Below are 27344 nucleotides of genomic sequence, written 5' to 3' on the forward strand. Positions count from 1 at the left end.
TTTTTCCCTGAAATAATTTGTATTCTTCATATTACTTGACTGGGTGTTTAAAATGTAATTGAATTAGAATGTATCCGAAATCGAATAGTTCTAGTGATCTGGGAGGAGTTCGAACATTCCAACACACAAAATGAATCGCGCAGGTGATTGGACAGAAAGTCAGGCTTCGTTTGTCATTGGTCATATGATTTGGTCACATCACAAGCCTGGCCGCGCCCATTTATGCTTGACCAACGCCTCGGTTCAAAATGTCACATCACAAAAAGCTATATACATTTCTAAAAATGTAAGTTACGCAAGTAAAATAATTATAATTATAATAATTAAACTTCTTGTTTGTTAAACTGTCGTGTAAAAGCCTGTGGGTGTGTGGCTATGGTCGAATCACAGCCGTGTTTATAGGAACAACGCTGTCTTGCTCGTGTGATATTACATACATTTAGCTTGTGACAGCGGTATTAATTCAAGTTACAAATTAAGTAATATTAAGTGACGATCCTTATGTTTGTCATTATAGAAATCTGGGTAACGCTTTAGATTACAGCCCGGAAAGTACTGCGTAATTACAATGAAATTACAGTGTAACTTTCGGTAATTACAGTGTACCTATAAAGTACTTATGTGTAAGTATAGGGGAACAATATGTAAAGTCTTGGGAATAAAGGGGTAACAACCAGGAAAATACTGCGTAATTAAAACTAAATTACAGTGTAACTTTCGGTAATTACAGTGTACCTATAAAGTACGTACGTGTAAGTATATAGGGGAACAATGTAAAATTTTGGAATAAAGGGGTAACAACCAGGAAAAAAAAAAAATGTAGGCAAATTATTTATACTGTAAGTATTTTAGAACTACGGGGTACTTACTATAATACAATCTTACTTTTGGGAGCAATTTAGCGAGTAGGCTACATACACTGCACCTTTTTGTAATAATAGTGTATACAAATACATAAAGGCTTTTTTCAAATTACGGGGTAGCCTATATATCAGTGCATTTATAAAGTAGGCTAATTTGTTTTTATTGCAAAGGTGCACTGATTAAGTTGTTTCAAGGCAAGTAAAACTATTGCAACTTTTTTTTTTTTTAAATGCTGGGGAAATATACTCTTGTTTCTTGTAGTTACAGGGTAAGTATGACATTGCGGGCCGTAAATTAAAGTGGTGCTTCTTACCCTCTTGTTTCATGTAGTTACAGGGTAAGTACAATAAAAACACATGTAAACACACAATCTGATTGGAAAACTTTAATTGAAAAACAACTTATTTCAAAAAAGATTTACAACATATTACACTTATTATTCTTTATTCCTTTTTTAAAATCAACTTTTCATTTCAAATACTAAAGTCCTGACAGAAAGTATACGTTTTTGCATGGCTTCCTACTTCCTCCTCCTCCTCTTGTTCCTCTTCTTCTTTTTCTATCATTCCACTGATTAGCCTAATCTTAAGAAGGAGTCTTTTGCTATTCTGTATTATGTATTAAAAGAAAATACAGTACACCCAGAAATGTTCTCGTAATTTACTCATCTTTTCGCTACCGACCAACTGTCACCAGCGTCCAGCGAGTGCATGAGAGTCGGCTTGGCTTCGTGTTTGGTGAAGCTTCACGCGTTCATTACGTTCTCGCGGGAGTTAGATGTGAAACTCGCGCGAGAACTGCCATCTCTGTTCTTCTGTATTGTTTGTTTTTCATTATTATTATGTGTTATTGTTTGTATTTTGTTGTGAGCATTAATAAAAAAAATAATTTAAAAAAATCGACATTCAGTTTCTCGGCGCACTTACGTCACGCGTGTCAAGCGTGAACTCAACCCTCTCATGCATGCGCAAGTGACAGTTGGTCGGAACGGAAGCGATAGTCTTTAAAATGTTTAAATATTTGGTATTTTTCTTACAAACACTTATCGTCTCACTTCAGAAGACATTGATTCATCCATTGGGGTCGTATGGATTACGTTATTGCTGTATGTGCTGTAGTTTGATGTCAACTTTTAGGAACACATGGGCTTGCATTATGCATTCACAGAGATTATATATTTTTCTAAAAAAAAAATTGTGTTAATCTGAAGAAGGAAATTCATATACATCTCGGATGACATGAGGGTAAAAGATGAGTAAATGGTGAGGACATTTCTGTACTGTATTTTCTTTTAACACATAATACAGAATAGCAAGAGACATGGGATTCCTTCTTAAGATTTATCAGTGGAAATAAAGAAAAAGAAGAAGAGGAACAAGAGGAGGAGGAAACCAAGCAAGAGAAAGTGTTGTAAATCCATTTTAAAATAAGTTGTTTTTCAAATAAAGTTTTCCAAGTGATATCAGATTGTGTGTTTACATGTGTTTTTATTGTACTTAACCTGTAACTACATGAAACAAGAGGGTAAGAAGCACCACTTTAATTTACGGCCCGCAATGTCATACTTACCCTGTAACTACATGAAAAGAGTATATTTCCCCAGCATAAAAAAAAAAAAAAAGTTGCAATAGTTTTACTTGCCTTGAAACTACTTAATCAGTGCACCTTTGCAATAAAAACAAATTAGCCTACTTTATAAATACACTGATATATAGGCTACCCCGTAATTTGAAAAAAGCCTTTATGTATTTGTATACACTATTATTACAAAAAGGTGCAGTGTATGTAGCCTACTCGCTAAATTGCTCCCAAAAGTAAGATTGTATTATAGTACAAGTACCCCGTAGTTCTAAAATACTTACAGTATAAATAATTTGCCTAAATAAATTTTTTTTTTCCTGGTTGTTACCCCTTTATTCCAAAACTTTACATTCTTCCCCTATATACTTACACGTACGTACTTTATAGGTACACTGTAATTACCGAAAGTTACACTGTAATTTAGTTTTAATTACGCAGTATTTTCCTGGTTGTTACCCCTTTATTCCCAAGACTTTACATATTGTTCCCCTATACTTACACATAAGTACTTTATAGGTACACTGTAATTACCGAAAGTTACACTGTAATTTCATTGTAATTACGCAGTACTTTCCGGGCTGTAATCTAAAGCGTTACCGAAATCTGTTATTGGGTATTGCCCTGCTATGTTTCTCAGCCTATATGCTCATCGTTAAAGGACGCTGATCTGTAGCAATTTATTATTGTAATTTGTGTACTGCTATGACTCCACCACTAGAGGTAGATGCACACACAGGGTTAAAACATAAGACATAAATGAATGACTATAGCTCTTAAACCTGTGTTTTCTGATACTTGTTCAAATCCCTTTCCACTATTATTACCATCCTCGTTTCACTTTTCCCCCCACTCACCTTTCCATGCCAGACAGCTTGAGATAAATGCAGATGAGATTCTTGGGAGCTTTTAAAAAGTTCCCATCTGGCTTTGACTTGTCCAAAGAACCGCCTGAGGCCTGAACCAAGAGCTCCACCTTAAAACCAACAGATTCCAGATATGGACAGTAGCCCGATGATGAAGAAACTGGCAGGAGATTGAACAGTTACAGTATGATTAGACATGATCCTTTCATCTGATTCCCTCAGTAGCATTCTGCAGATAATGAACATCCTGTTTCCAAGGATAAACCCACAGAGCACCTGCATAAGCGATGGTGTAAATGAATGATAAAGCTTTTTCTGTCACTTATAAGATTAATATTAAGCTGTAGTGATAAAAATGGTGTAATGCTTGCAGAATATGTTTTTTTTAAAAGGAACAAAGCATGTCTAAAACATTTGGTATGTAGATGTTTTATATGTAAAGCACCTACACATTTCCAGATGGTCATACCATTGTAAGACCTGACTCTTTTCTTTCTGTCTCTGTAAATATGGAAGGTCCTTCTTAGGCGTGCAGGGTTCTCATGGAGGGGGCGGATCCATAGGAAGCAGGTTGATTCTCTCTGTATTCATCTCTGTCATTGTGTGTGTTTGAGACAGAAAGAGAAGGGGAGGGGTGATATAAAGGCCGGTTCCCTGTTGCTCGCTCCCATTCCTTCTGTTTTTTTTTTTAGTGGGTTTGCTCTGCAGGGGATTCTCCAGTATGATATTCTTGTTTACGGCCACCTTCACCATCCTGGCACTCTCTTCCCTGGACCAGGTGGATTCTTCAGCCTATGACAAGATAGTCACACACAGTCGCATCAGGGCTAAGAAAGAAGGGTAAGATTGTTTTAAAAGTTCACCTTTACTGACTGGGAAATAGGTGGTTAATTTTGTTAATGTTGTTAATGACTTCAAACATAGAAATTGCATATAAGTCCACTTTAAAAAGGCTGGTATTCAAAATTCTATTTAAACCTTTAAAAAACTAAAACAACAACAACAACACCAATGTATTATACATACGTAAAATTATTTTGTACTGTTTCTTACTAATTAAATATCATAATTTGTATATTGTACCACGTTAAATACCTACCAAAAAACAATCTTTTTTTGTTAGATTTTCTCTCAAATTATGCTGACAAAATATTTGTAATAGGACAAAAATGTATTAAATTATAAATATAATTATAAAGGAAATACATAAATAAGCATTTTATCTTGGACCCCCACTTTATTTTTTTATTGTTATTTTTTTGTTATACAGTATGAACCTAAAATCATTCAAATCACATCTTATGTATATGTAATTAAAACAAATATTGTGAGATCTGAAAGATTACTTGTTGCATTGATATATTTTTATAAATGTAAATATTTTTATGATATAATATTTCTGTCTAAACTTTTTTTTTGCTAAACTTATTCACTTTACAATTACAGAAATCTGTGTATCATCATGTCATTTAAAAAAAATGAGAATATTCTAATCTATTTTTATTAATTAACCATAAATGTTTTTCTAAAACATAATAGTCTAAAAAGACATTTTTGACTTGTTCAGTCAGCTCTTTAAAGCAATTTGTCAGGACTTCTATATAATCACCTGCCTAATTGAACACCCCTGTGGCATGTAAGTCTGTCATGTCTGCAAGTTATCAACCATTCCCAGAGGGGGTTTTTTTTCACACATGCTCCCTCTGCTCTTTATTCCAGGCCCAATGTGTGCGCTTTACAGCAGGTCATGGGGACGAAGAAAAAGTACTTCAGCACATGCAGGAACTGGTACAAGAAATCCATCTGTGGCAAGAAGGCGTAAGTCATCCATCGCTTTTCACTCTGACACTCTCTGCTTTAGCCAGGTTTCTGCCCGTGATCTCGTCAGAGGTCCTCAGGGTAAAGGTGGGTCACAAAGGTGAAGGATTGCCGGTACATTGATTAGGCTTGTTCTGTGCCGTAGGGTGTGTTCAAGGATAGTGAATGAAACAGAAGCATTTTAAACTATTTTGTACACTTCATACAGGTCAGTTTTGTTGTTTGTTTGTTTTGTATTAGTAAGGATTCAAGACATTTGGATTTTTGCCAAAACAAGCTGGTCCAAATACTTCCTAGAGTGAGATGATTTATTATTCAAAAACATATTACACTTTGGAGCCTTTCTCTCAGCTCTCAGCAGGACGAAAGAACAGTTGTCAGCCAAGTGCATCTAACTGTAGTTGTTTATGGCAGATAAACCGCAGCTCATGTGCGCTGACTCTGACTTGACATATTTATTGTTGCTCCAGTGGCCTCTCTCTCCGTTTTCTCCTCAAATGCCACACTAATTTACTGCATCTTCACTGAGAGGATGAGGTAAGCATGTTTCTGGGCTCTGTAAGACTGCGATGGAAGCCTTAGGGACTGGTGACTATAGTAATTGGCTACACTTTTCAGACTCAACTCAGCCTTTCCACTGGCAGAGATCTGCAATATGTGAAAGAACAGAGAAAAACATTTGGGCTCAGGAAATGTCTGTGTTTGATTGTACAGTTTTTTTTTTCTTCTGTGATTTCTGTTTTTTATTTTTATTTTTTTATCTTATGTATCTGTATATATCATTGTTGATGGTCATTTGTGTTCATTGATCATGTTATTTGTTTTTATATTGCCATTTATGTAAAGTTGATTATATATATATATATATATATATAATTATATGATTAACTGTATCATTATATATAATTATATAATTTATCTGCACACACATACACACACACACACACACACACACAATTAATATTTAATATTAAATTAGATAATTTAATATTAGACAATTAATATGTCCTAATATACACAATTCATATTTCAATTCATATTTCAAAATATATACAATTAATATTTCATAAAAAATATTACACACACACACACACACACACACAAAATCATAAATTGTATCTTTTTAATCAACACACAAAAAAAGTACATATATATATATATTATTTTTTTGTGTGTGTGTGTTTGTGTGTGTGTGTGTGTGTGTGTGTGTGTGTGTGTTCAATCATGCAGCAGCATGTCCAGAAACCTAAATGACTGATTCTTCTTCATGCCTGTAGTCATCAGACATGCATTGATTTTGGTTGAGAGAAAGCAAATCAAATGTTCCATTTTTAAGCTTTGAATTAAATAACCGTCGCCCCCAGTTCAACCTTCTCAAGAGAGAATTATAAAGAAAGAGTATGTTAATTGATGTCCTGTGAGATTTATGATACAGCTCAAATATCATCCTTTTTCTCACCTGCAGTGTTGTTTTACTCTTGGATTTACAGTATGGCTGCAGCCTCTCTGGTCACAGTAGAAAACATATGAAAGCAATTTTAAACGTGTCTACTGGGAGGTAAATAATAAAAGCACAAAATAATCACCCCTGTTTGGCGTCTACCCCCAGTTCCCCCTGACTAAAATCTGGGCAGCAGTAGGTCCGGAGCTGCCCAGCTTGCTGTCTCTCCTCTGGGCGCCTAGGGGAAAGATTGAGTCAGGCCTCTCTCAGGGGTCCCGCTGGCTTCCTTTTTCCTTCCTTTTATCGACACTGGGAACATTGTTGTGTCAGTGGATGAACTCCACCACAGCTGCAATGTCTGCGCCTCTAGGCACTATCATGATGATAACAAAAGAGAAAAAGAGCAATTTAATCTGTGCAGTGTCAGGTGTGTTTACCACCATCTGACAAACAGCAGGGCTGCATGGCACGATAATTCTCAAAAACATATCTCTCGCTAAGAACTGCGAGTAACAACATTAGTCATGGGAGAATTATATGCACGCCATCTGCAGACAGCTGTTGGAAAGCCTCTTTGCCTCTTTTTTAATACAAGTTTAGAACTTTTAGCTTTTAGGCAAGTGGCCAATATTCATATTATTGTTTACTCTTAAAGGGATAGTTCAAAATGAAAATTCGGTCATCATTTACTCACCCTCAAGTTGTTCCAAACATGTATAAATGTCTTTCTTCTGCTGAACACAAAAGAAGATATTTTGAAGAATATGGGTAACCAAACAGTTGATGGACCCCATTGACTTCCATAGTATAAAAAAAGATATATATACAGTATATATATTTTATTTATTTTTCATGAGGAAAAGGCTTTAAATGTACCAAATGTGTCTCAGAGAACTTTCAAAAGTAATGTTTTGCAAAATTATACAATTGAATGTTCCCTTAAAGTTTGCATAACCAAAAAAGGGATGTTTTTAACGTTCACATATAATGTTTTTATAACTTAATGGGAACATTAGCAAAACATCCCATGATTTTATATGTCCGCTACTGTCTAAATTTGCATCCAGTTTTAAATTCCTGTATGAATTTAATGAAAAGTATCTAAACCGTAACTGAGACCTGAGTCCTCCCTGAGCGATAAAATTCCCCCCGAGAGCACATATCAACCTGTACGCTCTTGATGTGTTCAAGAAACCACTGGAACGCTTCACATTTTTCCCCACTGCATGCCAGACTATAGAGATACAGTACCAGTTGAAGTTAGTTGTTAAAAATAAACATCAATCATTATTCTGTCAGCCCACAGGCAAGTGACCTCACACGTTTCAGACAATATACTTTCTCTGTCAGGCCTGGCTCAGATATGGGTCGTTGCCCTCTTATGTTGTCAAATATTTGAGGATTTGCAGATGAGGTAATACTGTGGAATCTACTGTCACAGAACATCTGAGGAGAAGTTATACACATGTCTGTAATATATCGATTCTTTGTCTTTGAATAGAAAGGGTATGTTAGTGTCTTTTCATTGGTATTTTCTAAGTCTTGATTATACAAGATTATACTGGATCATGTGAACTGGATCATACATCTTATTTGTAACCATGAATATTAAGTCTAGCAGTTTGTGACACATTTTGATTTTTAAAAACTGTAGAGAAAAAGGGCCATGCAAAATTCAAACCAAATCCAGATAAAACTCCAGATGGTTGAACAAACATGTTTTATATGAAAAAGACACATCTGTGTAGACATGCTAAAATAATTTATCACGCGAGTTTTCTTGACCGAATACGAACAAAATGACAATTCTTCCATTTTATAACAAAGGAACAAATTAGGTAAATAATGAAAAAATATTATACCAAAACCATATTATGTTCCATACATTTGACAGTTTTTTTCCTCTTTATTCCATGCAGGATGATATTATATGAGTGCTGCCCAGGTTATATGAAGTTAGACGGGAAGCGTGGTTGCCCTGCAGGTCTGTATTCATTCATTCCATCAATAGGAATATTACATAGTGTTTCATTTTGTATTATGAGTTTGCTGGTCTGAGTGGTTGTTGGCAAGTTGCTATATGATTGTTAAGGCCAAGAAGCAAGATTTGAGGTGTCAATCATGTCTGTAGTGCAAATAACTTAACATTCACATGTCAAAAGTTAATGGTTATTTTTATTGGTATATTAGATTGCGCCAACAATTATAATACATTTAACTTCAGTTTAAGGTCATGCTTAGATTAAATGTCAGGTTATTCATTGGCTATGAGTTCAGTGGAGGAGAACATTAGTTTTTGTTCTCTAAACAAACCCCAGACCCAGCTGGCTGTACTTATACATGAGGTTAATGAGCCACAGCTTGTCTTGAACGTGGACTCGAGGTTCACATCATCTGACTTTGGATTATATGCTGTATTGTAACTCTATACTGAATCTATTTATTTGATAGAAACTGTGCATGCAACTCTTTGTGCTTATTTCCTGTAAATTTCACTCCACCACCCAGTGGCCCCTATCGACAGTGTTTATGGCACCCTGGACCTGGTGAAAGCCAAGATCACCCAGCGATACGCTGACCAATCCAAACTGAGGGAAGAAATCGAGGGAGCAGGATCTTACACAATGTTTGCCCCCAGTGACGATGCCTGGGGAGAGTTAGATCCTGTGAGTCGCATTCCAGGCCATGTTCTGCTTCATTCGAGCCGCAGTATTTGCATGCTATGTTTAAATCAGTGATCAAATGTATGCGTTATTAATAAGCACACTCGGAGCACTGAATGGAACTTATTAAAAAGAAATAAATTGAGGAATATGTCATCATGCTGTCGTTTTCTTCTAACTTTTTTTCCCCCAGACCAAAGTTATTAAATTTTTAACGTAATTTCTGTGTATTTGCAGGCATCGAGAGCTGCCATGGTCAACAGTGGAAATGCTGAGCTTTACAATGCACTCCACTATCACATGGTCAACAAACGGCTTCTCACTAAGGACCTGAAGAATGATATGACCCTGAAGTCCATGTATAACAAGCAAGGCCTCTATATTAATCACTACTCGAATGGAGTATGTTTCTCTTTTCTTCAAATTTACTGTGTGTGTGTGAAACTGTGTACAGTATATGCTTTTTTAGTATTATTTATATACTATTATTAATATTTTGAATTAACTTTCATTTGGGTATTTTCATTTTTAGGTCATTTCATCTTTATATTTAATTTTAGTATAACTTTTAGTAACTTTGTTTTGTGCTTTTGTCAGTATTATAAGTTTTTTTTTATTTCTATTTAGCTTAGCTAATTTATTTCCATTTTTGTTTTTATGTAGTTTTATAAAAAATTTTAAGTTGTTCTTGTAATATTTTATTTCTGCTTTATTTCAGTTAACAAAAATTATTTTTAAATTGTTTTTAGTTTTTGTTAAAGGGATAGTTCACCCAAAAATGTAAATTCTGTCATCACCTACTCACCCTCAAGTTGTTCTAAACCTGTATGAATTTATTTCTTCTGTTGAACACAAAAGAAGATTTTGAAGAATGTTGGTAACCAATCAGTTGATGGTAGCCATTGACTTCCACAGTATTTTTGTTTCTACTATGGAAGTCATGGCTACTGTCAACGGTTACCAACATTCTTTCAAACATCTTCTTTTGTGTTCTGTTAGGGGTTAAACTATTAGGGGTTTGGAACATTTTGAGGGTGAGTAAGTAATGACAAAAGTTTCATTTTTGGGTGAATTATCCCTTTAACAATTGCCAAACTGTTATGAAATGCTCTTTGAAGATCCTGCCATCATCATCATCATCATGTCGTTTCAAACCTGTATTACTTTCTTTCTTCTGTGAAACGAAAGAAGATATTTTAAAGAAGGCTTCAACAATTTGTGTGCATACAATGCAAGTCAATGGGGTCCAAAACACCATTTATTGGACCCCATTGACTTTCACTAAGTGGACAAAAAAATAAAAAATAATACAGATGATCTTTTTTTGTGTGTGTTCCAAAGAAGAAATAAAGTTGCACAGGTTTGGAACGACATGAGGAAAAGTAAATTATGACATAATTTTAATTTTTTGTTTAATTAAAAATTTTTTGTTTTAATTTTTTGAGTCACTAAACTGATCTGTTTCAATGGTTTACAGGTTGTCACTGTGAACTGTGCCCGCATTATTCACGGGAACCAGGTGGCCACTAATGGAGTTGTGCATGTCATTGATCGGGTCATCAGCGCCATAAGCCAAACGATAAAGGATGTGATTGAAAAAAATGATGAGCTGACTACACTGAACGTATGTGTTATTATGACTGTGCTATTGTAAATTAATATGACTAAAAATCTTTGGAGGCTTTCTGAACCTTTGATACAGATTCAGTCAAGTTTATACAAACATCTAGTTTGACGTCTTTTATAGACAGTTGCTGTGAATTCGGGTCTCAAGAACCAACTGGGAGAGCCCGGACACTACACACTTTTTGCTCCAACCAACGAGGCCTTTGATAAACTAGACAGCGATGTCCTGGAGAGACTTATGAGTGACACAACTGTACTTCAAGGTAAACATATTACTTACTGTATATTGTAGTAGACCAGAACCACGGAACATTATTTATTTCTGTTTTCAAGTGTTTTTAGGGGGTTGCAGTCTTGATGCACTAGAGGTAATACTGCTACTGTGGTTTTAAACTCTTTATCACATAGTGCACTTCCTTTTAAAAGTTTGTGGTCAGTAAGATTTTCTTTTTGAAAGAATTTAATTATTTTATTCAGCAAGGATGCATTAAATTTTATCAAAAGTCGTAAAGACATTTACAAATAATAAATGCTGTTTTCTAACTTTCCATTCATCAAAGAATCCTAATAATTTTTTTACCACGGTTTCCACAACCATATTAAGCTGCACGACTGTTTTGATAATAATAAGGAATTATTCTTGAGCACCAAATCAGATATTTGAATGATTTCTGACTGGAGTAATGATGCTGAAAATTCAGCTTTGCCATCACAAGAATAAATTACATTTTGAAATACATTAAAATAGAAAACACTTATTTAAAATTGTAATAATATTTCACTGTATTAGTGCTTGAACTGTATTTTGTGACACAGGAATTGCATTTGAAGACATTTTTGCAATATTACAGTTTTTACTGTATATTTGATCAAATAAATGCAGCCTTGGTGAGCAGAAAATACTTCTTTCAAAAACATTAAAAAATCTTACCGACCCGGCAGTGTATGTGCACACAAAACATGCACAGGATGAAATAATCACCCTTGAAGATTTGAAAGACTAGCAACCTCATGTTTTAAGTAAACTCCACAAATGCAGTCCAATTCAAGCAGTGCCACATTCTCAGACGGCGGGCAAACAGCAGATCTGACCGCAGGGATCCAAAATCAAGTTTGGTCAAGACAGGATGAGAAATGCTTAGATGTTGAATAATACTTCATTGGATTTTGGTGAAAAAGATTAGGTATTTTGTGGTCAGACCATTATAAGTGTTGTAACAGACAAAAGTATGTCTGTTTTCCCCATGACACAGTTTCACAAAGAAAAGGCCAAAAATATTGGTTATGAAAAGGGTCTATTTACAACTAATCTAATCTGTGTGACCTTTTAGATTAGATTATCATTTATTCAAAGCAAAGTCTAGCTTTGATGTTAACATGAATTTCTTCTGAGGTTAGTTTTCTCAAGAACCTATACTGATGCAAATGCAGTTTGCAAAAACACAAATCATTAAAGCAGATCAGACATCAGGGTTCTGGCCAATAGCATATAGGAAAAAATCCTAAAAGCACTGGTTCTCAAACTACTTCAAAAAATTCCTGAAGTTTCAAGTATTGAGCGTAATTCAGGGTTAACACATTTTATGACCAGTAAATTTACATGATTTTTCCAGTTGTTCATGATTCTGGAATTTATTATTATTATTTACTGACAAATAGCAATTTCTACGCAATAAACATTTTAGTGCTTGAAAAAACTAGAAAATCATATATTCATTAAAGAAATCCTAATAGCTTTTTAAGATTTGATAAATTTCCTTGACTTTTTTGGTATGGAAATAACGCTTTTAAGAAAGCCCACATATGGTTCCTGCTAAAAATGACAGTTGTTGAGGAAATCAATTAAAATATAATATAATGTACAATAAAATATAAAACTAATGCCAGATAAGATCTTTATTTTAGCTATTTTAGCTTATTTTAAAGTTTACTTTTTCTTTTAAAAATAATTTTAATCATCTTGCGGCACCTTGAAAGTGTGCTGAGGCCGTCAATTGGAATTGTAAACCACTGCTCTAAAGTTTCCTGTTTTTCCCTTTGTGGCCACCCTTGAGAATATGTTGACCCTACAGCAGACTGTTATCCAGTAGCCCATGTTACAAAGTGTAGATTCAGAGAAGGCTATTTTAAATAGGGCCTAAGTGTCTTATGAAGGTGGTTTTGATTTAGATCTTGGTTTTGGTTTGGCGAAGCACTTAAACTTGTCATAATGCACATGCATGTACTGCTTAAACAGATGCAGGAAATAAGCTCAGCTGCTGGGAAAGTCATATCACAGATCACAGGTGATGTAAGAGTCTCAACTCTCCACCAGATTGCCCCCGCAAAGGAAGAATGGGCGGTTTGTCCCAGTGGTCAACATGAGCTTCTGTGTTTTTAATTGTCTTTGGAGGTCTATAGACCAAAGCTTTCTGGACTATGAAGATGAAGACATTTCAACAGTTTAGGTCACCACACTGTTTATCTTTCAATCCTTTCTTTATCTCTCTCTTTCTGGTTATTTTTCCAAGCCCTTTTGCAGTACCACCTCCTGAACTCAGCGCAGTGCTCTGAGGCCATTATGGCAGGCTCCATCTACGGGACTCTTGAGGGCAGTAATATTGAGATCGGATGTGATGGTGAGAGCCTTACGGTCAATGGTATCAAGATGGTGCTGAAGAAGGACATTGTCACCAGCAATGGGGTCATTCATTTGATCGACCAAGTGCTCATGCCTGACTCGGGTGAGACTCTGTACATGTCCACTGTGTTCAACCTGACATTATTTGATCTTAAAGGGTTAACTCTCCCAAAAAAGCACATCCACATATCATACATTAACAGATATTAGAACGTACAACTTTAATGATGCTAATATAATATCTAAATCTTAATCTGAAGTTTAGCGTGTATCTTTTATATGTCTTGTAGCCAAGCAGGTGATAGAGCTTGTGGGCAAATCTCAGAGCATCTTTGGTGACATGGTGTCCGAGCTCGGCCTCTCTGCAGCCATGCAGCCTGAGACGGAGTATACTCTTCTCGCCCCACTGAATGGAGCCTTCTCCGGTGAGTTGGCCTCAGGACTCAAATACAGGATGTTTCTGCAGAGATAGGAGTCTGTTTTTCCTTTCTTTTTCTTATAGATAAGACCTGAACTAATTTGATTAATGTAAAATATGTAGAATGTGTCTATGGTCTACACACACTCACATACATATGTGTTTATGTATTTATATATATACATACATATACATACATGCATACATACAAGCCTGTATATGATTTTCTTGTATATATGATCTTCAGTTTGGGTTTAATATAATTAAATATGAGTCTGAATTCCACTCAGTCCTGGTTAAAATGTCAAAATAGCTTCAAATGTCTCCTCATCAACTGTCATGCAGATGAGGTAATGTCCATGGATCAGCGTCTCCTGAAGATTATTCTGGAAAACCACATCCTGAGATTCAAGGTCTCTCTGAATGAACTCTACAACGGCCAGCTGCTCGAGACCCTCGGAGGGAAACTGCTCCGAGTCTTTATTTATCGCACGGTGAGAGACAAGGACTCATAATGTTTTTTGTCTAAGAGAAAGAGGCTTAGAGAAAGACTGAGGACCTGCAAACAATTACTGTGTAAACAACCACTTTTTATATGCTTTATTGCTCTGGTCTTTGGCAGTTACGTTTTATACACTTGTATATTTGCTTCAGGTAAGTTTGTAGACCTGAAATTCCTCCTTGTCTGACTATATTGTTTCTCAATGCGCTGTAAAATGTCCAAAGCACAACTATCATTTCATTCTCCTCCTCGTGTGTGTTTTTTAGGCTGTGTGTATTGAGAATGCATGTATGGTCAGAGGCAGCAGAGAAGGCAGTAACGGAGCCCTTCATCTCATGAGGTCCCTGATCCAGCCGGCCCAGGCCACCATCTATGAGCTGCTCTTGAAAGATGGACGATTCAAGTGAGATTATCATCGTGATGTGATATGATTACTATTTTATTAATCTATACACATTTTTTTATAGTATATAATCAACTGGCTGATCTGTTCCAGAATCTTCCTGTCTCTGATGGAGAGTGCTGGACTGACAGACCTGCTGAAGCAGGAGGGATCGTACACACTCTTCGCTCCTATCGATGCCTCCTTTGGCACCCTGACGGAGGAAGACATCACTCTTTTAAAAAGTAAACCATTTTTTTCCTCTAAAATGTCCAACATTAACTTGGTCTGCTACCTCACTGGTGACCAGTGCTATTCTCTTATCCAGGTGACATCAACGCGCTCAGGGCAATCCTGCTCTACCATTTTAGCAATGGTGTCTTTATTAATGGAGGACTGGAGGGTGGAGTGACTAATCTTCTCAAGACCATACAGGGCAACAACCTTCAAGTGCAGTCTGTAAGTACATTGTTAAGATCAGTCGTGTTTTTTAGCGACTAAAAAGCCAAATCTATCTGATTAAACACTGTAATCAGTGAAAACACAGAGATTTCCTCAAAAGTGATCCCAACAGTGATCATGAGAATTTTTTTCCTATAATTAGCTTTTCCAGTTACATGATTAATGTTTAAAGGCCTCTGCACACCCAATAATAAAATTGTTTGACTCGGAAGGAGTGACTTTTAAATTTGAGCCAATTCTAATGTTTATGTAGCACAAGAGAGGAAGGACCTGACATGCGATTAGCGTCAGACAATGCAATTAGACGCAGGACACATTTCCTGTGTCTGTTCTCAGAAATTCCATGAACCAAATCCAGAACATTCACGTAAATCCTTTACAGGAAACCATACCAGAATGTTAACATTGAATATAAAAGTGACTTGATTATATATAAAAAAAACATACATCATCTCGTCCTTATTAGGACTATGAACTTTTTTATTTGTATGTTTGTGTATAGCTGAGGGTCTATGGCATTGGGCTTTTTGTGTGGGAATTTAGAGCATTGCTAAGTGATAAGGTCATAACTTCCAGACAGATTGTTGCCATCAATCAAAATCAACATAGCTCAAATCTCAGCCTCCAACGCCTCCATCCTAACTCCCTCTAAAAGCTGGAACAATAGGTATCCTAATGTCCAGACACTTCCTTTGCTGAAAACAGATATCAGGACTGTAAATGTACATTTGCTTTAGTCAAGAGATATCTCACAAAAAGAGCAAACGTTCGGAAGTGACTTCTTAATATAATGTCCAGCTGCTGTATTTTTCAAAACGTGCTGAAGTGTTTCAAAGGCTTTTGTAAGATTATCCCACTTAGGCTCACATTATTTTTTTATTTTTGTATTAATATTATTTTATGCATGATGTGTGTGTGTGTGTGTGTGTGTGTGTGTGTGTGTGTGTGTGTGTGTGTGTGTGTGTGTGTGTGTGTGTGTGTGTGTGTGTGTGTGTGTGTGTGTGTGTGTGTGTGTAATATTTTTATGAAATATGAATTGTATATATTTTGAAATATGAATTGAAATATGAATTGTATATATTAGGAAATATTAATTGTCTAATCAATGCTAATTTAAAAAAAAGTAATTAAATGATTAACACCACCTTATACTCAGGTTAACAACTCCATCCAAGTAAATTCAGTGGAGGTTCCAGATTTTGATCTTATGGCATCCAATGGAGTGGTCCATGTAGTGAAGACTATATTATATCCACAAGGTAAAGTAAAAGCAATGAATATGCAAATATCTTTAAGATGTGATCTTTTTTGGTGGGACTTTTACACGCATTAAGTCAAAATCAATTGCATAGATCGACTACATCTTCAATGAAACTGTTTTCTCCACTCTTATATAACTGTGCAATTCCTGAAACATAAGACACAGTCCCTAGAGCTTAATAGAAGATTTTACTGCATTTCACAGATCTGCCAGTTGGCAGTGAAGACATATTTATTCTGCTGAAGAGACTCATCAAATACATGCAGCTGAAGGTACAGCAGAACACACATCATATCTGAACACTTACTCGCATTATATAACAGATCCATCACAGTCCAGTAAATCGCCGTATAATCACACATCCTGTATCAGTTGCTTTTATTTTATTTATTTATTTATTTATTCTTGGTTTGGTTTGTGTATAGTTTCAATCTGGATTCACCTACCGTGAGATTCCCCTTACATTCATCAGTAAGTTCAGTTTCATCCCTTCATTTCTCTTTAAGTTCCACATAACATCATCAAGGACATATGGGTTATATTTGACATGCTTTTTATTAATGAATATTGTGCTTCTCATTGCAGGGAGGACTATAACTACACATGTCATTGAGACAGGTAAAACATTATTTCATCACTTTTGTATTTTATTTGAATTAATTTCACTAAATGGCAACTCTTTTCCCCATCCACTCAGTCTCACACCCTTTCTACATCCATAAGCATTAATTTGTTTTACATGTGATACTGAGCTCCTCAGGCAAGCCCTTCTCTGCCAGCCGATTATTCCCAGAAGCTCTTTTAGATATTTGTACAATTATGTATTTACTCAATCATTATTCAATACAACAACAAGCCTGAACTTCGCCACAACTGCAACTCCAAGTAAACCGATTGATCATAGAGCCCCAGAGGAGAGCGAGAACATGTTGTTTTGTTGGCTTGAACCAGCACTGGCATCTCCTCTGGCAGTCGCTGGACAGATACAGCAGATAAAGAGCCATTCGAGACAGAGAGAGAGAGGATTTCGCCTCAGACCATGGCAGGAGACCTACCTGTTGAGTAGGAGTGAATGTCGAAGCTCAGAAAATTTTAAATGGAATTTATGTGAATTGAAGCTATTGGAAACTTGGCTTAAAAAGTGTATTCGTGAAGGTAAAAATGGATTAAAGCGTAGGTACTGGCAGTGGTTGCGACAGTTACGACCTAGAGCAGAGCTACCTTTCTTCTTCTTAAAAAAATAATAGTCCCACAATTTTGTAAAGCTAATGTGTGTCAAAACAGCCCAACATTGGCTGAACCAGTATATACACACTGACAGCATCTACAATTCTAAAGCCTTCTATGTATGTTACTTTACAATCACAAGTCTTGATGAATCCTCTGAGGGCTGGTCACATTTAGAATCTCCATAACCTTTGCGAGGGTACCCGCTGTAAGAGGCCCAAATCCCATAGCAGGACTCTTACTTATTAGTAAATGATGGAGTTTTTCCCATGAAAGATCTTTTAATGACAAAGTAAGTTATAAATGAAATACAGATGGGACTGATGAAAGTCAAGTCATTTGGAGTCTTTGTACGGCTCAATTTAAAGTCGATGTTACAGTGAAACATTCGCATGTGTCATTCATTTATCAAATTGTGCATATGTCATGGTTCCAATCAGTCTTTAAAACCACACAGAGTACAATGAAACCTTTATAATGACAAAGGAAATGGTTTAATCGATGGATTAAATGTTGAGTGTAACTTGTAATTTAAACCATAGCAGTAAGATTTTATTACAGTTTTTTTCGATTGCTAAACGACAGTGAGCACAACTGGAGCTACATGTGCAAAACTCTAACTACAGTCTGCACTACCAACAGTCACCTAAGCTAAACAGTTCACATCACCTGCAAAACTCACTCCAAGCAACACAACTCTTAACACATGGCTCAAAACAGGCTCAGTGCAGCCAAACACTATGCACAACCCTCACTGAGATAACACACACTGTCACTCAGAACACACTGAGAGTAAAAACACAAGCATCAAACACCAATACAGAAAATACAAAGTTTTCATCTTTACAGTTTGAACAATTTCAGTGACTTCATACAAAGTAATATTTTCTTCAAAGAAAAGAGTGACATTCTTTCACATGATTTATTTACAGTAAATTTTTAGAACATAACAATTCTTTAAGGTAAATGAAAATTAGCAGTTTGCTTCACAATAGTCTGTAGTAATTTACAGAATTACAGTATAATGAGGAAAAAAAGGTAGAAACTAAAAGTACATGTAATTCAAACAAATAATTGAGGGGCTAATCCTGCTTATCTCTAGCATCAGGCCACAGGTTTTCATCAACATCACATCAAATGTTCTCTCTTGCCATGCACCTGGGGAAGAACCTTCTGGAGTGCCTTATCCATCCCTGGTAGTCCTCTGGACTCGTGTCCTCACATCCGGCACGCATGGCTTCCAAAAGAGACATTTGGTCATGTGGGTGGTGGTGACCAAACACTTTACACCTCCAGGCAGAGAAAAACTCCTCTATTGGGTTGAGGAAGGGTGAATATGCAGGCAGGTACAAAACCATAAATCTGCGACAATAGCATTTTCCTGCGCATCTGAAAATATGTTTTCTCTTCCTCCTGTTGGGGCCAGCCTTTGGGTTATGTTGTATATTACAGTATATACAGTAATACAGTAAAAATATATTTTACAGTCAAACTTACTGTAATATATATCTGTGTAAATATTCTATAATTGCAAAACAAAATAAATTCCTGTAATGTTCTCATTTACTGTAAGGATGTAAATCTCACCTGTTTCAGCTGAAGTTGCCACCAGCAGTGTTTGAAAGGCACAAGGCTGAAATCTATTCTGTTTTGAATGTGTGGTTCACAGTTTTGACACCAGTGTGTTAGCATTTGAACAAAGTGCTGTAAATCCACAGTGTTGTGCAGGTTGTGGTTAAAGTCATTGGATAAGTGTGTAGAGTTTTGAAAACTGTGTTCAAGCAATGAAAAACGAACTAGAGTTTGGTCCACATGAACTGCTGCTGTGCAGACTGTAGTTAGAGTTTTGCACATGTAGCTCCAGTTGTGCTCACTGTCGTTTAGCAATCGAAAAAAACTGTAAGCTTTTATACAATGAATTGATCATGATACCGGTAATTATAACAATAATGTTACAAAATATTTCAATTTAGAAATAAATGTTTTTTACTTTGTTCATCAAGAATCCAAAAAAAGTGTATCATACATAAAAAAATATATATATTAAGCAGCACAACTGTTTTTAACATTGATAAAAAAATAAGACATGTTTCTTTAGCACTAAACCAGTATATCAGATTGATTTCTGAAGGATTATGTGACACTGAAGACTGTAATTATGCTGAAATAAATAGAAAATTCATATAGACACTTCTTGATTACTGAAACGTGTGTGTGTGTGTGTGTGTGTGTGTGTGTGTGTGTGTGTGTGTGTGTGTGTGTGTGTGTGTGTGTGTGTGTGTGTGTGTGTGTGTGTGTGATAGTATTTAATTTGTTTACAGCTTCTTATATACAGTCAGTGCACACTGTTTTTGAGTTCCACCATAAATCACAAAGTACCATTTATGCTGAGCCTGCAATAAAAAAAAGTCAGGATCCTGATCCACAGTCACATGTGCACAATGTCTTATCTCATCTTTGGCAGAATATCCTGATTTTTGTTTAATGAATGCAGCAGTAGCACGAAACGTGACCCCTGTTGCAGTGTCTAGAGAAAGGCCGACCTGGTGTTCATTAACAGCTCTGAAAGCTCCAGTCACTATTAATGACTGGCTTTGACTCCCATTCTCATCTTTGATCATTTACTTGTGATTTATTTCACTTTGGCACAATGCACGAATGGATTTCAGAACAAGTTTGCTGAAATTGGAAGCAAACCTGACTGTAGCAAGATTAGTAATTCAGGGAAGAAGGAGGCCGGAACAGGCAATTGAGCAACATACTTTTAATATCAAAATAAACAAACACAAAACGAAAGTAAAGCGGCAGTCCCTCACGAACGACTGCCGCACCTACATAAACAAAACACAACTTAAAGGTTCTCTAAGTGATCCTGGGTGACGTCACTTCTTGTTGACGTTCGAACCAGGGGCGGAGCGGGGGGGTGGCTAATTGGGCTTAAGCCCCGAATGTTTTGTCAAAAGCCCCGAATCTTTTAGGTTTTTTAAAATAACTTCAACTTTGTTCCATTCCTTCTCAGTCTTTCTGACTGGAGCGTCAAAAAATGAAACAAAAGCTCTATTACCGTGCGTGGTGGTGGACGGTAATGCATCGCGCATCACTCAGCTTGTTTGCCAACTGCCAATAAAAACTAACGAAGAATATAAATCTTCTTCTTCGTCGTTGTCATCAGGGGCTGGCGGGCTATTGTATGTTTTCACCTGCGTAGTAGCGAGCATACTGGCTAACTGGCTGAAGTTAATATTAGGGACATAACAAAGTTTTTTTATATGGAACACTAACAGTAAACCTCACCGGCCAGAGAGAGATTCAGAAGCAGCATCGGACGAACCGCGGACAAGTGTATGCTGCGTTCACACCCGTTCACACCGAACGTGAATAGAGCGTCTGGCGCGAGTGATTTCAATCTTTAAGTCAATGTGAAGACGCGTTTACGCACGTCTGGAGGTCCTGCAGCGCGAATGACGTTTAGCACGGCCGCGAATTCACCTCATTCGCGCGTCCAGTTTTTTTCTTTTTTTTCTTACTGAGTAGGCCTAACTATCATAATTTTCCCAGATAGTGTATAGATTTTTAGCCATTCTATTATCTCAAACAGCCTGAAAAATAGTGCATTTAGCTGACGTAAATGGTAAAAAAATCTCCCCGGGGGAGTATGCCCCCGGACCCCCCTAGGTTTGGGCTAAGCCCCGAATGTTTAAATCGTCTGCCTCCGCCCCTGGTTCGAACTATTGTCAAACAAAACGGAGGCTAGCTAGACCCTCCCTCCTCCTCATCCGCGCACTAACCCCCGAAACCCCACCCCCACCCCTTCTTGTCGGTTATTGGCTGGAACACTGTTTGTTATGTTTCGTGGTGCGGGTTAGTCCAGTTTGTTTTTGTTGCTGTTTGTGGAGCCTGGGGTGTCTACAGAGACCGCGTTTTTTTAGAGTGTGTTCAGGAGACAGGCAGCTAGCGGATAGTGAGAAGATATTTGCTGTATGTGACAAAAAAAATGTTTGGCCTAAAAAATGTGTGACATCGCTTAGAGCACCTTTAAAGTCCAGGCTTGGTCCTCTCTCGTCCTTCACTGTCGTCATTCCTCCTTTTATGCATCCGGAGCTTCTCCATGAGTCACTCAAGGATTCTCACGGCTCTTGGGCCCTCCCTGCTTGCCGTACTAACTTTAACTTAAAAGTATCTAAAAGACAGTTGTACTTTATTCCAAGAAAGGGAAATGTCTCTGAATAATTAGTTTTTCACAATTACTGAGAACATTGTTGAAAATATCATGACCACTTATTTGACATGACACCTGACATGATCTGTACCTTTCTCACAGGTCCCGAGATCAAGGTCACCAGGGTCATTGAGCGTGAGCCCATCAAAGTCACAAGAGTGGTTGAAGGAGAACCAAGCATCACCAAAGTTACAAGAGTGGTCGAAGGAGAACCAAGCATTACCAAAGTTACAAGAGTGGTCGAAGGACAACAAAGCCTCACCAAAGTTACAAGAGTGGTTGAAGGAGAACAAAGCCTCACCAAAGTTACAAGAGTGGTCGAAGGAGAACCAAGCATTACCAAAGTTACAAGAGTGGTTGAAGGAGAACCAAGCTTCACCAAAGTTACAAGAGTGGTTGAAGGAGAACCAAGCATCACCAAAGTTACAAGAGTGGTCGAAGGAGAACCAAGCATCACCAAAGTTACAAGAGTGGTTGAAGGAGAACCAAGCTTCACCAAAGTTACAAGAGTGGTTGGAGAGCCAAGCTTCACCAAAGTTACCAGAGTGGTTGAAGGAGAACCAAGCATCACCAAAGTTACAAGAGTGGTCGAAGGAGAACCAAGCATCACCAAAGTTACAAGAGTGGTCGAAGGAGAACCAAGCGTCACCAAAGTTACAAGAGTGGTCGAAGGAGAACCAAGCATCACCAAAGTTACAAGAGTGGTTGGAGAGCCAAGCTTCACCAAAGTTACAAGAGTGGTTGAAGGAGAACCAAGCATCACCAAAGTTACAAGAGTGGTTGGAGAGCCAAGCTTCACCAAAGTTACCAGAGTAGTTGAAGGAGAACCAAGCATCACAAAAGTTACAAGAGTGGTTCAAGGAAAGCCGTCTGTTTCTAAGGTCACAAGGCTCATTGAAAGTATGTCCAAACTTCAAATTAAGTATCAAGGTTAATTTGATAAAACTACACTGTTTTCTTGTAACATTGATTTTGCATTCATTCTTTTTGCTCAGCCCACAGTGCCTCATCTGATGGTGAAATTGATGCTGAGGGAGAAATCCAGAGAATCATGGGTGAAGGTAATTCATTTGAACAGCTTTATTCGGTTGTATAGTTCAACATTCCTATTTGGCCAAGTTGTTAAGAGTTAAAATGTCCAGTTGGTTTTATTAAACATTTAAGAAAGGATTCCAGTATAGTAAGAAATGGATTAGAAAGAGATACTCAGCATGTTCAAGTCTGTTCTCAAAACAAGTTACTCGTACTTTAACAATTCAGTTTGGTTCAGAATGGCTGTAAACAAAGTGGTTTGTCCTATTCTGTCCAATACAACATTGAAAGGATTCTTGTGGCACAGCCATGTCAAACATTATCACTTTATATGTTGTAGATATAACCAAGGTTCAGACGTTTCAAGGTGGTGACGTGCACATGCTCCGGGAGGAAGACATCAGACAAATCACTGACACAATCACTCAGGGAGGTTGGTCTAAGAGAGTTTTAATTGAGTTATGGATTATATTAACAAAAAAAGGCCGCAATGTGTGAAATCAACCCTTTATCTGATATTAACTGCATTATAGACTCCTTTTTCATAAACATGACATCATCATAATGTTATATTAATATTATTTATGTGCTATTAAAGTATTTTTAATTAGCTTTTATTTTTATATTTTCAGTTTTCATTAAAATTTTAGTTTTAGTCATTTATTTTATTTTAGATAGTTGCCAAGTCAAAACATTTTTTAAATCTAATATTAATAGTTTATTTCATTTCATCTTTATATCAATTATTGCAAATTATTTTTAATAGTTTTTACATTTACATTTACATAGTCATTTAGCAGACGCCTTTATCCAAAGCGACTTACAACTGAGGACTACAGCAAGCGAGTCATCGTGAAGAGACAAAAATTAACGCAAGAAGTGCTCAAAATACAAAGTTCTGGCATTGCTCAGAGTAGCATAAGCCAAAACAAGGGAGGGTAAAGGAGAGTTTTATTTTTATTTTATTTTTTTATGTCAAGTGCTCACGGAAGAGATGAGTTTTCAGTTGTCTTTTGAATGTGGTCAGGGATTCTGCATTCCGGATGAGGGTGGGGAGATCATTCCACCAGCAAGGAACCGTGAATGAGAATGTTCTGGAGAGTGATTTTGTGGCTCTCTGTGATGGTACCACGAGCCGTCGCTCATTGACCGATCGCAGGCTTCTGGTAGGGATGTAGACTCGTAGGAGCGAGTGAAAGTAGGAGGGAGCTGAGCCTGTGGTCGATCTGTAAGCGAGCGTCAATGCCTTGAACTTGATGCGAGCAGCGAGTGGTAGCCAGTGCAGAGAGATGAACAGAGGAGTGACGTGGGCCCTTTTGGGCTCGTTGAAGACAAGACGGGCTGCAGCATTCTGGATAATTTGTAGAGGTTTAATTGCACATGATGGAAGACCAGCCAGAAGAGCATTGCAGTAATCAAGCCTAGAGATAACCAAGGTGTTTTAATTTTAGTCAACAATAACACTGACCTTGGTACTTGTATTTAAAGGTTAATGTATGTTGAACAAATCAACCTTAAATCAGTGAGCCATTTACACTTGAACCAAGAGACGTTCTTGAATCTTCCCCTTTATCACAATTTTTTCAGATATCTTTCTCTGCTGCCAAACACTTTTCCCCGTAATACTTGGCATACGTAATGATCATGTTCTTTCCCATATTGTTTTTTTTTTTGTATGCCATTGATCCAAACATTAATTTGATTTATGATTTTGAAAGGCTTGGGATCTGTAAGACTCTTTTGTAGCTTCCTAAAGAGCTTGACATTTTTATTGAGAGCAGCTGTGAACTCGGTGATTCATTCTTGTTTAGTAATGTTTAATGTTTGTTTGTCTGTCTAATTTTATGCCCATGGATTACAATCCCTAGTTACGTAATATAATAAAGCCACGTTGGTTTTCCCATGGCTTTACTCCAGATGCTTTTGATTTAAGTTCCTACCTTATGGTTTTCATTCATTTTTTGGCAAGATCACACTTATGATTTAGCTCAAAGAAAGAATGGTTTTACTCCAGAATCTTTAAGCAGTACAGTTAAAGTAAGATTAAGGCTTTCATTATTGACTATTACTCACTGATTTGGCTCAGCGTTAGTTTCACTTTTGCCCAGAAGTTTGTTCATCCATTGTTCTCATGTCTCCTTGTTTTCAAAGGTGGACCAGGCATCACCACTATAACTAGAGTAATCAAACCAGAGCCCCAGGTTGTTGAAAGTAAGACCTAATAAATCAAACGATGTTATGATATAGGTTTTGCCCAGATGTTTGTGTCATAGACTTCTCTATTTGCTTGAAGGTGAACCAGGGATCACCACCTTTACCAGAGTAATCAAGAAAGAGTCCCAGATCACTGAAGGTGAGACGTACAGTAATACATCAATACATAGACATAATACTGTATGTGGTTTTAAAATTTGAACCGAATCAAATGTTCATCTTTTTGTGCTCAAAGGTGCACCAGGGGAAACCACTATAACCAGAGTAGTTAAACCAGAACCACAAATCATTGAAGGTAAGATATGATATTTACACTTCTGATATTAGAGATCTTTTTGTTGTAGTTTTTTTAAATAAATGGACAGTTGATATTCGATATGTAAGTATGCATACTCATTTCCCCTACTTTTACAATCTTTAAAAATCTAATTAATTAACACTGTGATATCTTTATTAACTCTCAAAATGTAATTTTTGTATGCTGTACATTATAATGTTTTGATGCCTAAATTCAGCTGTGATGTTTAAAGTGAAAGAATTTGATTATTATAACATGACAATTATTGGCTTATCATAATCAGCCAGAATTTAAATATCAGTTTCAATAACTTTACACGGTTACACTGTAAAAAATTCTAACCTCTCCAACTAAAACATTTCTAGTGACTGGTCACATCTAAATTTTTCAATTGGCCCTGTTGAAATTCTGCAAATTGATAAAATTACATTTTAATTTCACTTGGGCCAATTGAAAAATTTAATTTTGAGTTGAGGAGGTTAGACATTTTTTACAGAGTAGAAAAAAAGGTTCAATTAGGTTTAATATATAACCTTACAGTTCTTCACTCAATTTTAAAGAACACTTTATGCCAAAAAGGTTCTGTATAAAGAGAAATGTCATGGCATTGTACTTTCTTGTTTAATGGGTTATTTTAAATTTTAAATTGATAAAGTATGTTTATGAGCTGTTTAATTCATAAAACGTATTTAAAATAAAAAATTTACCAAAACTAAATCTATAAAATTATCCCATTTTTGGAAGGTTCTATATATGAAGTGCCTGACAGAACCCTTAGTAGATAATGATTGAGTGTAATAATATTACATATTTTAATATTTACTGAATTTAATTTTATGCCCCTTTAAGTACCAGATTTCTCAAAGATTGTATCTTTGAAGGACAATCCAGAACTCTTTGAAACAGAAACTGAGAGAATCACCAGAATCATCAAGGGTTAGTGGCTTCATAGCTCGGTGCGAATGATATGAAGAAAGATCTGATGGCGAAAGTTTAATTGTTTTTTTTTTTTTCCTTCAGAGGGGCGTTTTAAAAAACGAGCCGCCGTCAGACAACCACAAGGTATGCATTTCAGTTCATTAACATCTGATCTGTTCTTAAAGTCATTGTGTTGCTATTTTTATACCGATTAAGATTTAAAAGACGAAGAGGAAAATTAAAATTGTTTGTGTGTGTGTGTGTGTGTGTGTGTGTGTGCGTGTGCGTGTGCGTGTGCGTGTGCGTGTGTGTGACTACAACACAGGATCAAGACGAAGAGTGAGACTGGTCAGGCATCGCTCCAAACCAAGACAATGAGATGAATAGACGCTCACTGCACCTGGAGATCCAGCTTAAGCGAAAGACAGTGTAGTAGAACATTGTGTTTGTTCTGAAAATACACTTTTGCTACAAACCGCATTGAATGTTTACACATTACAAACCAGCGCAGTAATATCTTGGATCTGTGTGGCGAACACCCCACTTCAAATCGAATAAGGGGTACTTGAAATGGTGGTGGTTACAAAGAGAGACTTTGCTCCTTTTTTCCAGCTGTTTATATTGTTTCTTACTGTATGAGCCTTGTCATTGAGCTTGTCGTGCACATGATATTTTATGGTGCTTGCATTTCGACACATGAATGCGTTTTTATCTGATCAGGATCAGCAAAGCTTTGGCTTTTGTGTTTACTTTAAATTATGCAGCTTTTAACTGTCCATCAATCAGCTGAAGTTCATTTTTTATGAATTTATTCACTTCAAAATTGTTTTTTAATAGACAGGACTTTTCAATTGTACAAATTAAAATCATCACATTGAAATAAACCTCAATGTAGCTAAAATAAATAAATAAAACAATTTCATTTTAAAAGACAA

General features: G+C 36.6%; 1 protein-coding gene across 3 annotated transcripts; it reads left to right on the top strand.

Annotated features, from left to right (window-relative positions):
• The first annotated feature begins 260 nt into the window (after positions 1-260).
• On the top strand, positions 261-27344 carry postna (periostin, osteoblast specific factor a). Of its 3 annotated transcripts, XM_079598756.1 has the most exons (29): positions 261-286; positions 3313-3492; positions 3825-3878; positions 4001-4148; positions 5028-5126; positions 8487-8551; positions 9076-9233; positions 9468-9632; positions 10708-10854; positions 10978-11119; positions 13367-13579; positions 13767-13901; positions 14240-14388; positions 14663-14799; positions 14893-15023; positions 15107-15237; positions 16397-16499; positions 16706-16773; positions 16927-16972; positions 17087-17119; positions 22050-22847; positions 22943-23008; positions 23320-23412; positions 25131-25190; positions 25273-25332; positions 25429-25488; positions 26341-26427; positions 26512-26553; positions 26735-27344. In XM_079598756.1, the coding sequence occupies exons 4-29, from the start codon at positions 4030-4032 to the stop codon at positions 26785-26787; spliced, it is 3360 nt and encodes a 1119-aa protein (XP_079454882.1). In that variant the 5' UTR covers positions 261-286; positions 3313-3492; positions 3825-3878; positions 4001-4029; the 3' UTR covers positions 26788-27344. The 3 variants fall into 3 exon arrangements, with proteins under 3 accessions (XP_079454882.1, XP_079454883.1, XP_079454881.1); XM_079598757.1 differs by lacking the exons at positions 261-286; positions 3313-3492; positions 3825-3878 and having other exon boundaries at positions 3926-4148; positions 22050-22537; positions 22691-22847; XM_079598755.1 differs by lacking the exons at positions 261-286; positions 3313-3492; positions 3825-3878 and having other exon boundaries at positions 3926-4148.

This window comes from Phoxinus phoxinus, assembly GCF_949152265.1.
Source record: "Phoxinus phoxinus genome assembly, chromosome: 23".
NCBI classification, from domain to species: Eukaryota; Metazoa; Chordata; class Actinopteri; order Cypriniformes; family Leuciscidae; genus Phoxinus; species Phoxinus phoxinus.